Source organism: Vidua chalybeata, chromosome Z, assembly GCF_026979565.1.
Source record: "Vidua chalybeata isolate OUT-0048 chromosome Z, bVidCha1 merged haplotype, whole genome shotgun sequence".
In the NCBI taxonomy this organism is placed as follows: domain Eukaryota; kingdom Metazoa; phylum Chordata; class Aves; order Passeriformes; family Viduidae; genus Vidua; species Vidua chalybeata.
Genome location: NC_071570.1, coordinates 22,818,181 through 22,833,641, shown reverse-complemented (window position 1 = coordinate 22,833,641; position 15,461 = coordinate 22,818,181). Strand labels below are relative to the sequence as shown.

General features: G+C 36.9%; 1 protein-coding gene across 1 annotated transcript; it reads left to right on the top strand.

Moving 5' to 3' along the window:
• Positions 1-14,173, top strand: LOC128781937 (programmed cell death 1 ligand 2-like). The gene is made up of 8 exons (XM_053931978.1): positions 1-64; positions 5,477-5,545; positions 6,142-6,210; positions 7,575-7,937; positions 8,993-9,274; positions 10,616-10,756; positions 11,534-11,575; positions 13,651-14,173. The coding sequence occupies exons 3-8, from the start codon at positions 6,156-6,158 to the stop codon at positions 13,731-13,733; spliced, it is 966 nt and encodes a 321-aa protein (XP_053787953.1). The 5' UTR covers positions 1-64; positions 5,477-5,545; positions 6,142-6,155; the 3' UTR covers positions 13,734-14,173.
• Positions 14,174-15,461: the final 1,288 nt, after the last annotated feature.

The window sequence follows — 15,461 nt, the reverse complement described above, 5'->3', positions numbered from 1 at the left end:
GTAGCTCTTAGTAAATATTTCATCCTGAATTTCAGGGAGGATTTGAATGGAGAAAAAAACCTCTGTATGTACTTCTATCTATATATTCCTGTTTACTTTCTTTTAGTTGTTACTAACACACTACCTGCAGACAATAGGTTGTTTTGATTGTACAGCAAGTCTGGAGACTTTCATCTTCTGCATCCCAGAAAAAGCATAGGCTATGAAGAGAAGTTCTTGTGCTTCTCTGAGAAGTCTTTCTTTCTGTAGAAGCTGGAGATACGAAAGAAAATTTGCAGTGTATCATGCCAGAGTGTCAGTCTGTATTCAGTAATGCTGTTAAGAGTGGAAAGGCTCTGAAAGATTCTATGGTATACACAACTGCTTTTTAAATGTAACAAAATTTCACCCCAATTCTACCGTAGTATTATAGAAAAAAAATTCAGCTGGATTAGTATGATTGTATTTGTCATGGAATAAAAAACTGACAGTGGAAAATATTCAGCAGGTGACAGTTAAACAATGCAGGGAAATTCACAGATAGTGTGATCAAAGGAGGAAGTGAGAAATTATATTTCTTCATCTGAAGGCTGAAGGGAGAAGGAGAGCAGACTGAAATTATGCAAATAGGCTGTCACAGGTAAACATCAAGAATAAACCAATCATCCCAACAATAAATTGCCTGTGTGGTGAGGTGGGCAACAAGGGACTGCAACAAGTGTGCAAAAGACAGAAGAACAGCAAACGAGATGGTATTTGGGTAAGGCGGGTGTGAGACAATGAGAACAAGAGATTATGTCCACAAAATATACTGAGACAGGCTGGAGAAATGGCCTTCATACAAATTTTAATATGCATGGTTAGAATTTTTTATTGAATTCCTGAAATAGAAAAAATGTACTTTCTTTCTGATGGTGAGATATGCAACAGCTGTTGTTTCTATGAGGATCTAATGCTTGATTTTTATTTATTCTCTTGCTTATTTTCTGACCTAGGATTTTTGAACATTTTTCTTTATTTTTTTTGTTTGTTTCTTTTTTTTAAACTGGGTCCTTCACAGAAAGTAAAATCAGTTTAGCTGTTTCATGAAGATGTCAAAAAGTTGTGTTTTTTTACACATGTGAGAATGTTAGAAGAAAGCTGTTGAAAAAAGCTTGCTACCATTGCAAAATGCACAGAAGGCAGGGGAGTTTCAGTAACAGAAAAAGACAAACTGTGACTGGGACCATATAATCTTTTGCTGTGTACATAGGTGCATGAGAAGATAGTCTCTTTTCTAACTAAGTGAGTATAAAACTACATTTCATGCAGGGAGAGTCAAATGGAGCCAAGCTGGATGCCTGTTAACACAGCTTGATTGCTTTTGTTTAAGATGAGTTTGTAATTTTGGATTATTTCCAAAAGGCACTGTCCTGTGCTTAATTTGAGTTCTAGCTTTGCAGTACAATAAGACAGAGAGTGTAGAAGGAGAGGGATTAAGAAAAACATAGTCATTAGGAAAACATAGCTGATCTCAGCTCAGTAATGTTGCAGAGTCTGTCAGCAGCACAGCAAGAACATTGAATGTAGGAATGAATAGAAAAATTCCAATATTGGTATTTCAAATCCATAACAAAGTCTACCAGCTCATGATGTCTCAGGATGCAAGACCACTTGCAAAACCTTGTTTGCAAAAGTGTACGGGACAGTTTGTGTGGAGGTGAACACATACCAACTGGTCAGCCTGGTGACATTTCCATCCTCCCAGCTCCCAGCCATGGAGTTCAATGTCCCCACTTCCTTCTGCATTGTAAGAACACCTGTGTTATACCTGGTAAAACCAAGGACCACATAGTAAGTGCTGCCAATGGGATACCTTGCTCTGCAGGGAAATACAATTCAAAGAAGGGTCTGTCTACCATAGCCATTTAACTTAAAAAGGACTGAGTGCCCCTTCTTTAGTCCTTTATTACTTTGATATTCCAGAGTGAAATCTGAGAGATTATTGTAAACTTCTGTTGATTTGACTTCTCTAGCCTAAAGGAAAGCTAGTGTGCTTGAAAGCTTGTTTAGCTTTTCCAAGTGTTCTGATTATTCTAGTGGAAGTTATGGGTCTACAAAGCTCTCCTTACTTAATGCTGCTAAATTTCATTATGTAGACACTAAATGTGTTTACTGTTCTAAATCATCCATTTGCTGGAAAACAAATATTTTAATAGCTGAAACAATGTTTCCAGGGAAAGGTTTTCCATTATTTTTTAGACCATAAGGTCCCTGAATCAGTGACTGTGCCTCTGGTTGTTTTGTTTAGTGAACAGCAAATATTTTGTTCAGGATCCTTTGTTAAACTTGTGTTGAGAATAATCATAGAGCTACAGAGCCATAGAATTATTTGAGTTGGCAGGAATGTTTAACATTCCTTGGTCTACTCCAACCCCCCTGCCATGTGTAGGAGCAATCATAGCAAAGGTACTAATCAAAGGTAGCTCCAGAAGATCTTACACCAAGATGCTTCTTTTATTAAGAAAAGCATTATGACCTTTAATGGATGAAAATAATAGGATTTAATTTACATTACTCAGATGTGGGTTTCAATCTTTTTTACAAAGGACTAGGTTGCAAAATATTCCGTGATCTTCATATTCCTTTGCTTAAAATACTTCTTGTAAACTTAACATTAAGAACATTGTGAAAGTTGTTACAAATGCCAAGTCAGTCCTAACTCTTATGACCAGACTGGTGCCAACCTCAGTTGCCACCGGTGGCACTGTGGTGAAAACACACATGAGTGTTTTCTGAAAATAGGATCCAGCTAAATAAGAATAAGCACATACCAAATAGGTCTATACAAAGCACAGCTACTTAAATGAGCTACCCAAGCTTTTCCTCAAGGACTCCACAGTTTAGGCATGTAGCAGATTGATGTTCATATTTTGCCACCTGTTTCAGTTCCTGAGAGCATCTTTATAACATCCAGCTCTGTCAAGATAAGCAACTTTTCACTTCTGTCTGTAGAATGGAATAAAGTCTATGTTGAAAATGGAATTATATTGTTCATGGAGCATAGAGCTTGTACCATTTGAAATGGGAATACTGAGTCTAAATTTTCCAAAGGAACAAGAAAGATCCTTCTCACTTCTTACAGAAGGATTTTGGACAATCACTGAAGATTTTAGAATATGTAAGACCAAAAATTACTCATTTTTTTTTAGACAAGTGTTATAAACCCTCTGGATAAGTGAGCTGGGACTAGGGCTAAAGTCACAGGCATGATCAACTGAATGAATCAATAGGAGAAAAACAATACTTAGTATCATTTTCATCTTTGGTGGAACTTCAGCAATTTATTATCATTGACAGCTGGATTTCAGTTAGCATTCATTACGAAAATTTACCAGAATATGTTACTTGTGGCCCAATGAAGTCAAGTATGGGTTTCAACTTTGTATTTTCAGTAAAGCAAAAAAGCTGTACAAAAAGAAAATATTATATTCCTAATTTTCCTTGATCATTGTCATACTTTTGTCTTCAATTGTCCCATTCAGACATTTGTCTTGGGCCCTAAATATTCACTGAAACTATTACAACTCATAAAAAGCCATGATGATCTTTAGTTGTTTGATGTGATGCTTTTTACCACCTTGATTTTCCAAGTTTTTTTCAACTTAACTCCCATAATCACAGAGCACTGTGTGATTACTTGGTTTTTCTTCTGCAGATTAGTCTGGGAAATCAATTTACTGACTCCATCTGAATTGCTCTTGAAATGTCATGTTACTTCTTACTGTTCTCAGGCCTGTATTTTCAATTCCTCACTTTGCTGTAAGAAGCATTAAGTAGTGATTTTTATGGCACAGTGTTCCTTCTTTTATCCCTGTGAATTTGTAACAGGCATATGATGAATACATTTTAGTAGTGCCCTTTTGCTTAACAGAAAAATAAAAGACAGTGCTGTGCATAAGCTTGGAATAAGTTAGGATAGTTGTGTACAAGGACTACTGAAGAGCAGGACATGACATATGTTTTATGAAAAGCAGGGAGAACATGAGGGCTAGCCTGTAACATCATGAATGATTAGTATTGCAAGCTCAGAAGAAATCACCTTCCAGATGCTGGTGCAGGCTTTTCTATAGAAGTGTGTAAGAGCCACATGAGGAAGTTGCATGGGTAAATTGCACTGAGATTGCACAACAGCTTGATGTCTGATTGTGAGATTATGGAAATAAGAAGGATGACTTCTAATACAGATCCTTGCTGACAAATCCTTGATCTTTCTAATATACATCTATGCTAATAAATCTTTGATCTTTCTAATACAGATCCTTCCTGCATCCCACAAGCATTCTATGACTGCTTTCAGTATCACAACTAAAAATGTTCTTATATTTGGTTTCTTTTGTGTATTTATATTATGTGAAATGCTTTTCTAAAACTAATCCCTCTGGTCAGACAAGATTTACTTGATATGTAATAATTATGACTATCTGCTGGGGCTTTGATTGTGTATATTTTTATTTTTACTATCAGTAATATGTGTATTTTTAAAAATCCTATCTCCTACATTAAAAAATAAACATGCTCTGCATTCTCAATGTACTCTAAACTATAAAAAGAGAGCAGAATACCTAAAATGTCTCACATAAGGTAAATTCAGGGATCTAAATATTGATATGAAATATTGTTTCATTCTTCATTCAGTTCCTTCCTTTATGTCCATCTTCTAATAGGTAAGCTGTGTGGAGAAGTGAGCATAGCAGGAGACTGAGGATGGTAAATAGTAACAGTTTTTACTTCTGCATCTGGAAAATAGAGATACTGGTAGTGTTTATTAGCTCCTTTCTCACACAGCCATAATAATCATGATTCATCACACATGAAGTAGTGATGGACTCAGTCCTCTGATAAAGATAACAAGCTTTCATTTACATGTAATAAGTCTGCTTAGAGTAGTTTGCATATAAACCTTTATTTGTGACATCATATGATTAAGGTCTAAATTTCCAGAAAAAGTCCCACAACTGTGGCTGCTAATTTGCTAAGGTTTGAGCCTCACTTTCCAAGATACTGAAAGCTCAAGGGTAGAAGCAATGAGAGAAATGCAGCACCTGAGAAAATTGGAACCAGAATATTTCAAGCTAAGACCACAAAAGAATAGAGAAGTAAAATTAAACCCCTCCTCCAGTAAGTCTAGCTCTGGGGAAGTCTAAAATTGCTCCTTCTCTTCTTTACTTCCTTGTAGCTTATTTCTGGATCTTATTCACTATTTTTTCAGATTATACTGCATGTTAGCAAGCTTTATTGAAAGTAATTCTTCTGTCTTTTCTATTACGTCATAGAAAATACGTTTATATTTTGTTATAAATTTTGCCCCAGTGCTTCTTTGTTGGTTGTGCTTTTTCTCTTTTTAGTTATGTTTATCCATATACAATAATGTGAAAAATATGTGATAGTTGGCTTGCTACTCGAACACAAATACACTCACTCTAAAACTGTACTTTCTCCTTTTGTATTATTCCAGGGCGGTTGGTTTACAAGGCAATTTGTACACGCCAGACATTGCCATATGTAAAGTGAAAGAATAACAGCAGTAAGTCTTCATTCTAATCCTTTTGAACCAAACTTCAATTTACCCATCCTGAGATTTCCACTGCCTCACAATGTGTTCCAGGTATTTCCTGGTCTTTAGCTTTAAGGCAATAAGAAACTGCAAAATACCCCATGCAAAGCAAAGCTGAGACAAAAGCAGGGTTAAAAATCTTGTAAACTAGATCATGTGTTAGTGCAGATAGTTATAAAATCTGCTTGTGTTTGTTCATGAATCTCTCCAACATGGGAGAAGTCCATTGATTATTACTTGCGGATAGTAAAAAATAAAAAAGCATTTCCCTGTCAGACTATTTAAAACTGCCTGCAAGCTACAGATCCTGAAAATGTCATGACTGAAGTTGTGGAAATGTTTTATTTCTCTTTATTGCTACTGTTTCATTGCCATTGTTTCATATTCTTTGTGTGTGCATGAGTTACTCTAACAAGGATTTTCCTTGTTTCTGCTGGTAGCCTAGTGTTTGTTTCTGGTTTTGCTGTTTATGAGCTGTGATGGATTTCAAAGGCTGGCATTGCTCTGATCTAACTCAGCAGAAGGTAGTTGTTGCAAGTTCTAATGCAATTCTACTTTTATTTCAGATCTACCTGAGACAATGTTCCAAATCCTCACAATACTGTTACTGGAAACACAATTCTTCACGGTTTCAGGTAAGAGAGAAACTGCATGTTCCACTAGCAGAACTAATGCAGCTTTTAGTATGTGGGCTTCAGCACCTCCAGCAATACTTGCATGAATGGTCAATAATGTCTGGAGCCTCTGCTTTCCATCTTATAGAGGGCACTGGCACTGAGCGAGCACAGGACAGGTGTCCGCCACTTTCCACAGTCAGGCTTCTTTAACATATTGTGTATTGGCAGCTGAGGTGTCCAGCATCAGTGGCATGGCTGTGAGAAGGAGGATGACCAAAGCAACAAATGCCCACAGGGAAGAGTAACAATCTCAGTGTTAGATGGCGTGAAGTATAATCACTTGTGTTCCCCTGTCCGTGCCTGTTACAGAAGCAGCTTGGCTAAAACCCAGAAGGAGCCTGGCACTTTTTCACATAATTTTCTCCCTTGCTACAGTTGTACTACAGTGAATAAACAAACATTGCTAAGAGGAACCTAGCAATGCTTAGGTTTTCCTGTACATATTTCAGAGACACATACAATAAAAATAATGCATAAACAGTTGCATGGTCTTCTCTTTGCCATGTCACTACCAACACTTTCAAGTGCTCCTGAATTGTCTACCAATACATGGCACATCCAGTATGGAAAGTAGTAACAAAGTATATTGAATGATGTATTAGAAATAACTCTGCCATATCAAGTACCCTTTAAAATGGCAACCTATTCATAACAATATTAATTTCAGATTGGGTGAATGGCTAAGATTATTTTGATACGTTTTCTGTAATTCTGTTGCATGTATCTGAGAAATGTGTGAGATCAAATGATACTGACATGGTTCCAGGTTTGTGGAGACTGTAATTGCTACACAGCGATTCTGAGCTATACACATTTATCCAGTGCAACTCTGTTTCACAGGAACTACACTGGTATTTCTTTTTGTAAAGGATAATGACAATAGATTTACAATTTCCACAATTAACTGTTGCTTTTACTACAACCTTCGGACATGTGAGAGACCATATCGCAGTTTAAGAAAAATGGTCCCTGTGTAACCACTGGCCTAGCCTTAAGTTACTCATAAAATGCAAAAAAAAAACCAAACCAAACAAAACCTACCACCATAAACTTGGTTATTATGCCCTCATCTTTCAGATTCTGTAATCAATACAGAATACAGATTATTTGCTATAATTACTATATGGTAAAAATATTAGCGTAAATATAAACAAAAAAGCTTAAAACTTTTAGTCAAATTAGTAACTATATACCCCTGACTATCTGTATACAGTATACTATCTGTATACAGTATACTATCTGACACAGTTTTGCCCAACTTTAAAGAAAATCAGAACATATTTAGATGAAACAAATGAAGTTGTTCTCTTTTCCTCACATAGCTTTATTTACAGTTGAAGTTCCTCAACAGCTCTACACTGCAGAGTATGGGAGCAATGTGACCATGGAATGTAGATTCCCTGTGAATGGCTCAGTGGATCTAGGACTCCTAACTGTTTTTTGGGAGCAGAAAAGGCAGGGCTCATTGAAATCAAAAGAGGTGTACACATTCCGCAATGGGAAGGCACACCGTCCATCTCAACATCCTGATTACATAGGAAGAGCATCACTTCTGCACAGTGAACTGATGTTGGGACGAGCCATCCTCCAGATCACTGATATTAAAATCACAGATGCAGGATCATACCTTTGTCTCATTGACTACCAGGGTGTGGACTATAAGTACATTGCTTTGGAAGTAAGAGGTGAGTGGTTAAATTAAATGTAATTGTATACTCATTGAGATGTCTCCACTAAATTCCTACTTATAGAATTTAGCTTGTAGAAATTGGTTAATCTGAAGGAATTTGTTTCTAGTTGTCTCACCAAGACTTTGTGCTCAGCCCCCAGCTGAACCAAAGCAGATTCTTAGTAGTGGCTAGCCTTTGTTTCAACAGCTGAGCTCCTCCAGGAGCACCTGGTGCTGGGGTGGGACAGCAACTGTTCTCCTTCCATCCTTCTTTCTACAGCCTCTTCTCCAGTGCTATCACCTCCCTCCTCTCTGATCCTCTTGCTGGGCCACCCTCTGGTCATTCCAAAAAGTTTCTCAAAGATGCTTTGATATACTTGTGAATCCTGCTGCAACTACTCAAGTGGCTGGGGATTCCCCAAGTGACTGCAGCTCCCAGAGCAAGGTCATGTGATTTTATGTGTCCGTTGAAGCCAAATGGCATTAGTAATAAAGGTATATGTTAATGGAAAGCATGACAGACCAGATCTTTGAAAGATTTCTGCTGTTTCCCGCTAATCGCATGTCTGTGTGATGCAAGGCAGCATTCATTTCCCACCCAGATATTTAAATAACAATATTCATCAAATGCAAAAATGGACATAGACATTCTTAAGACCCACATTAGTTCCTATGAAAAGTCAATTTTGTTCTAATACGGTTAAAATATTACACTGTTTATACGCTATGGTAAAACAAACATGAAATCAGGCTTTCTGGAAGTGGCATATTCTAAAAGTGAAAATAAGAGTCCCATAAGATTCCACTTGTCTACTCTGTCTTAATAAATTATAAATTTAGTTTAAGTGCTGCCCTGTATAAAGTACTGGAGTGCATTCTTTTGCTGTAGGCATGGTAAGGATTGAATAATCCATTTTGCATTGTTCTACAAAACATCCTTCATCATTTTAAATAAATGTTCCACAGATACAGCCAGAGACAATACATAGCATTAAAAGGAAGCAGGGAAAGTGAAGTGGGAAAATAACTCTTGTTGCATACAACAATTTCACTCAACAACTTCTCATGCAGCATCTTACAAGAGAATAAACACTCAAGTAATGAGAATACCAGGGGAAGACAAGCTTGTTTTTATGTGCCAGTCAGAAGGCTTTCCTCTGGCAGAGGTCTTCTGGCAAAATGAGAACTTCAATCTCAGCGGATCTACAAATACCACCTATACACTGACCGCAGATGGCCTCTACAATGTCACCAGCATCCTGACATTCAAACCAAATACGAGTGAGAACTACACGTGTGTCTTCTGGAATAAAGAACTGAATGAAGAAACTTCAGCTCACTTTTCCACTTCAGGTTCGTATGACCTTGAACTTGTACATGACAGTGTTCATACATACATCATGTGCTATGGTCCATCACTGGAGTTCAGTTCTAGAAATCGGTGTAATATTGATTCTTGGTAAACTGAACAACTCAGTATTATTTATGTCTTTGAAGTCTCAACTAGCTTCCACTCCAACAAACCAGTCTGTATTTTTCTGTATATTTTAGAGTAGCTTTCCTTATTTTCCTGACAATACAAAGGGAATTTTTTCAGCTGCATGGGCATTTTCCCTTATAGTCTCCTACTTAATTATTCTATCTAGTTGTCTACCTTGACTTCAGCAAGGCTTTTGACACTGTCACCCATAATATCCTCATGGGTAAGCTCAGGAAATGTGGGTTAGATGAACAGGATCAAGAACTGGTTAAATTACAGAGTCCAGAAGGTCACGATCAGAGGAATAGATTCCAGATGGAAGCCAGCTGTCAGTGGCATTCCCCAAGGATCAATACTGGGTCCAGTCTTGTCCAATTTATCAGCAACCTGGACAAAGGAATCAAAGGCACCCTCCACAGGTTTGCTGGTGACACTAAACTGGGTGCAGTGGCTGATCCACCTGAAGGCTCTGCTGCCATTTCATGGACCTTGATTAGCTGGAGGGTTGTGCAGAGAGAAACCTAGTGAGGTTCAACTGAGTGTAAGGTCCTACACCTGGGGAGGAATTGTTTCATGTGCTAGCACAGGCTGGGGCTGACCTCTGTGAAGTGGTTCTGCAGAGAAGGACGTAGGAGTCCTGGCAGACAAAAAGCTGTCCATGAGCCAGCCAAGAAGGCTAATGGTATCCTGAGGCCCACTAGGAAGAGCATTGCCAGCAGGTCAAGGCAGATGATCCTGCCCCTTTACTCAGCAGTAGTGAGGCCACAACTGGAGTGCTGTGCCCAGTGCTGTGCCCAGTTCTGGGCTCTCCAGGACACGAGAGAGAAGGAGGTACTGGAGAGGGTTCAGCAACGGCCACAAGGATGATGAGGGATCTGAGCATCTCACTTATGAGAAGACTATGTTTAGTCTGGAGAAGACTGAGAGGAGGTCTCATCAATATATAAAAATATTTCAAAGGCAGATGCCAATAGGATGGTGCCAGACTCAAATGCCATACAAATGAGAGGTATGACTGGGTTTTTTTGTGAGGCTTTTCACAATAATATTTCAGAACAAATTATTCATAAAATGAGTGTAAATCACTATGTTGATAAATTTAAAAAATCCTTTGTTCAGTCAGAGCAAGACTTTGGAGAAACAGAACCAATAACTTGATAAACAATGCCTCTTTTGTAAGTTATAAATTTACTCTCCTTTAATGTTTTTAACAGCTTTAATGAGTACACAGTATAGTGGACAAAAATTCCTGATCTCTTTAATCATCCCCACATGTGTGACTGTAGCTGTCCTTCTCTCTGCACTAATAATATTTCAGAAGAGAAAATCATTCAAGAATGAGCAACCCCAAAAAGGTACATTTTACTTCAGACAGTGAAAATTTTCACTATTTCTTTACTTTTCCTGTGAACAACCTTGAGGAAATTTTAGTAAGGCACACTTGCATGACTTTGGTCACATTTTATTTCTAGATTACAAGAGGGTAGAAAATGAGATCTTGGATAATTTGAGTTTTATTTTCCTCACTGTGTTACCTATGTGATACAAGGTGTATGTAAAGATACATTTTTAAAGCTGACCAGTTAGTATTCTGTACAGAGCATAAACTTTGCCTCATGTAAGGAGGACTGTAAAAGCATAGTTTGAACAGTGTTTTCTTCATAGCTACAAAGACATTGTGGCTACAGTATATTACACAGAATTTTTATTTTTCAACTCCATTATGGCTCTATAACTAAAATGGTATGATACAGGACTACTGCAATATTTCCTTCCTTGTTTGCATGTACTGTAGAACAAAACTAATAAAGCAAACAGACTATTATTCCAGTATTTTCTTACACATGAACAGACTCTAGTAAACTAGACTATATGTATTTACAGTCATGAAAGAAGAGTCTTAATATTATGATTGCAGAATTTGATTCAAGTTTTGTAAAGTTTTTGATTCAAGTTTTGTAAATTAAAAGAAACATAGAGAAGTTTATTTATTTGATATTATTTAATAATAAACTTAACTGTGCTTACAGCTCAGTTTAATCTAAAGCTTTGTTAAATAGTTATAATTACAATATAGTTTCTTTCAAATCAAGAAATGTTTAAGCTAAATTTGTATATATTTACTTTAACAGACAGGAAAAGAAAACTGAACCCTAATGCAAAGGATGAGAACAGTAAGTCATAGGCAATTTTTAAAATTTACATGTACAGATTTTTCTTTCTTACATATAAAATATTAAAAAATATGTAGATTGAAACGGAAATAATGTTACATCAAAATAGAGGGCAGTTTTGAATTTAAATTATTTTATTCTTGAGTTTTTTAAAAATGCAGTTTCTAAAGTTTTGACTTTCTCTTGGGCAATGTAAAAATTTAAAAATATTGGTTCACTTTCACTAAGGTACCAACAGCTTTCATACACAGCTCAGCACACATCTCTGTATATCAGCTGGGGTTCTAGTAGTATTGGCTGAGAAAGATACTCACAGAAAACTGGTTGTTTTGGATAGCATCAAGATTTTTGTGGCAATAGTCTGTTATACTTTTGGATCAGGCTACAGGTTTTAACAACAAATAAAATGATACCTCATTTATCTGGAATATTATATAATCTTCTAGGCTACTTCTTGTCTTATGAGAATCTGACTTGCCTAGAATCCAGAAATTTTTACATTTCAGAGGGAAGATAATACCTAAAAAATTGTCAGGATGCATCTAACTGTTCTGTACTAAAATTGAACTGAAAAAAAGAGGCCACCATAGAAAACAATAAATCAATATGAAAAGGAAAGTCTGAATACACCCACTGATATAAATAAATTTTGTTACCTATAGATAACAGTTTGACAGGCTAATGCATTTGAGGCAAGAGGCTGTGGTCAGTTAGGTACAGAGGTACTTGGTTCAGCCATAATTCCTTGGTGTCCAAGCAGACCCTCACATAGCATATTGAGGTCAGCCCTGAGGCTGTCAAGTAGCATAAATGGAGTAATAATGTGATGCAGCTAACCAAGTCAACACAGAGACAACTCAGTGCTTTTCCAAGGACAGGATTTTTTTGAGAATCCACCCACGTTTCTTACTGCTAAAAAAATACATGAAGAAGTCACCAGCTTGAAAAATAAATCTTGTAGGTGAAAGGTAGAGATTGGATGAAGAGGGCATGAATTCACTGATTTCCAAATCACCTCACCAGGTGAGGACATCAGGTTGTCATGTTTGCATCTTAACTATAAGTGTTAGATCCACTGCTGTCAGTAGATATTACAATTGAAACAACACTTTCAAAAAGACACTTTCACCTTCCAGAAACCTTGCAGCAGTCAAAGTATCATTCTTATTTTTCCTGTGACAGTGTGAAACTTTAGTGGCATCATGCCATGCACTAATGAACTCAAGCTCAAGGCAAGCAGCATTCTGGAGAACAGCGTTGGTGCATGTCTGGACATCATTCCAGTGCATATTGTCTGAGCATAGCTTGGCTTCTCCTGGCTTTTTGTATTACTTTTGTATTTTTCCACTTTGTAGCCTCTTCTGTGCATTTAGTGAAATGAAGAAATTAAAGGAAACAAGGCCACTCTTTGCGGTTTTACTTCTTCATTTTAATGACAAAAACCTTTGTCTTTCTTGTAACATGCAGTAAATCAGATGACAAACATTTATATTTCTCAGCATTGGATATTTTTAAGAAACCCTGGAAATAACCTTTTTTCCATGATGAGTAGGTAGTTGAAGCATAAAAGCCACAAATACTTTACCACAATGCCTTGGAAATGACCCATACAGTCCTGGTTACAGGAACAAGGACTGTTAATGCTACCAGTGTTAACTTACAGCTCAAGCTGTATCGGAACTGAATATGTAGGACATTTAAACTCATCACTGAAGTCCCAGTTCTGCACACTTTTAATCACACACATACATTTACTGACAATCATTACCACGGATGCTCTCTAAACAGATTTCAGTTTTGTTATTTCATTTATATGGCTGAAACTGAGTGATAGCTTTGTTGTAATAGAAAATTCAGAATTTGGACTACAGATAAAAGAGATAATTCTTTCCTGGAAAAGATCACAGCAGATGTTCTTGTAAATTATAACAGCTTTAAGGAGCCATTGTAACTTTAGCATGATCCAGGAGACTGAGCTTTCACTCTTAACCACTCAGTTGTTAAAATCAGGCTTTTTATTTTCTTAAATCACTGCAGATTTTTAAACTAATACTATTGCATTTTCTTTCTTTAAGGTGATGATTTTAACTCTCAGACTGAGGCTTTATACTTGTCAACTGTCACAGCTTCAAGAGACAGTGGAAGTGTGGATCTGTGAAAATTCTTCATATTACATGTCATAATTTGCACTTTTTCTATTAGTTTTTGGAGACTTCAAAAGAAAATTACAGCACTTTAGCCTTAGGATAAACAGTGAACTCATGGGGATGTATTTGCACTGCAGCGATGGAAAGCTATGCCTCCTCAGATACCTTATCTTCCTGAAGTTACTGAGAACTATGCTGTCACGAAATGTGGTTTACCACTGTGGAGAGGTCAGCTGAGTGCCTTTGATACACTTTACTTTTGGACTTACTGTTGCTCCAGAGATTTTTGTTTAAGAACGCCTTTATCAACTGTTCAGTCTCAGAAATGGTGCTTGGAGTCAAAAATCTTGTGTAATTTGAATAAAAGCTGTAAATGCTATCTTATGTCAATTATCTTTCTGGTGGAAACATCATTACATGCCCATATCCCATTTCCAAATTTTCTAACACATTAAACTGGGTATTACCAAAAGTTCCTACTTGCATCATTGTATCCACTTGTATAACTTGTATCATTGCAACATCTAGAAACTGTTCCATATCACAAGAGCAATAAGAGGTTGAAATTAAATCAAAGGACAGATAAAAAAAAAAAAAAAAGAACAAAACCCACCCAATACTAGCAATAAATTAACATTATGTTGCATAGGAGAATTTTCATGTCTATATAAAACCTCACAAGTAAGTCAGGTAAAAAACCATGAACTGTGATACTATGCTATATGACAGTAAAAAGTTTCAAATTTGAACTATTATTCACCAGACTTTTCTTTAGGAGGAATTTGGAAGCAAAAGTGAAAATGAGGCTCAGACAGATTTCTGCACTGGTTATTTTTAAGCAATAATTTTGCCTTTGTTCAGAAGAAGAAGTGAGTCATTTCCATGCCAGGCTGATTTGCTTCCTAATACTGGAATGCCAGATTTGGAAAAAACATCCAAAATGAAACAACTGTGCCCCTTAGATAGACATGAGATAGTGAAGCAAGGGCACTGGGTAACATCTGTCATATTGTTTTGAAAGACCAGTGGCTTTGGTAAGCTGCATTTTCTACTAAAATAGATGTAACAAGATTGAAAAAATGTGTTTGCATGGAAGTTACTTCTGCTATCATCTTGCTCTTAGAAGAGTTCCACTGATTGAAGTTTTTTCATAGCACTTGCTCTGAATTTGGATGGGAACTGCTTCTCCAGTGTCACTTCGCAGCTATTTATTCCAGCAAAAAGTGGACCTACAGTGCTGCTATGAGACCAGAACATCAGCATTCATCCTCTCTTGTTTCACCAGGACAGGTGATTTTAAAAAGCAGGACTGCCATTGATTTTACTTGTGGAGGAGAAAAACTAATCTCTCTCTGACATCATCTGTAATTTAATATCTATGTATTGCACCTTTAATTACCCACTTGTAGCCACTGGATTCAGCTGAGAGAAATCCGCACTAGGCTTGCAATGTCCTATGTCCTTGCTGACATGGCAAATCAGGCACATGTCAGAGAAGCATTGATTAGCTTAATATGGTATAGCAGCTTAGGAACTGTCCTGGCTTGCACCATTTAGCAATATTTAACGGTCAAGCAATTTCTCTCTGCTCCACATTTGTACTCTGCTGGGAACTATGAGCCCTTGCTCTTCCATTAGCCATGGTGTAATCTAACCCACTATGTTATTGGAAAGAGTTAATTTTGCATTTTTCTATTTATTTTTTCCTCATGAAAATTAAATCGAAGTAATAAAATATG

Bases quoted from the DNA above. Each gene is read 5' to 3' on its own strand.
- LOC128781937 (XM_053931978.1), top strand. From the start codon at position 6,156: ATGTTCCAAATCCTCACAATACTGTTACTGGAAACACAATTCTTCACG. The intron at 9,275-10,615 runs GTTCGTATGACC...TGTTTTTAACAG, and splicing joins AGCTCACTTTTCCACTTCAG to CTTTAATGAGTACACAGTAT. The intron at 10,757-11,533 runs GTACATTTTACT...TTACTTTAACAG, and splicing joins GAATGAGCAACCCCAAAAAG to ACAGGAAAAGAAAACTGAAC.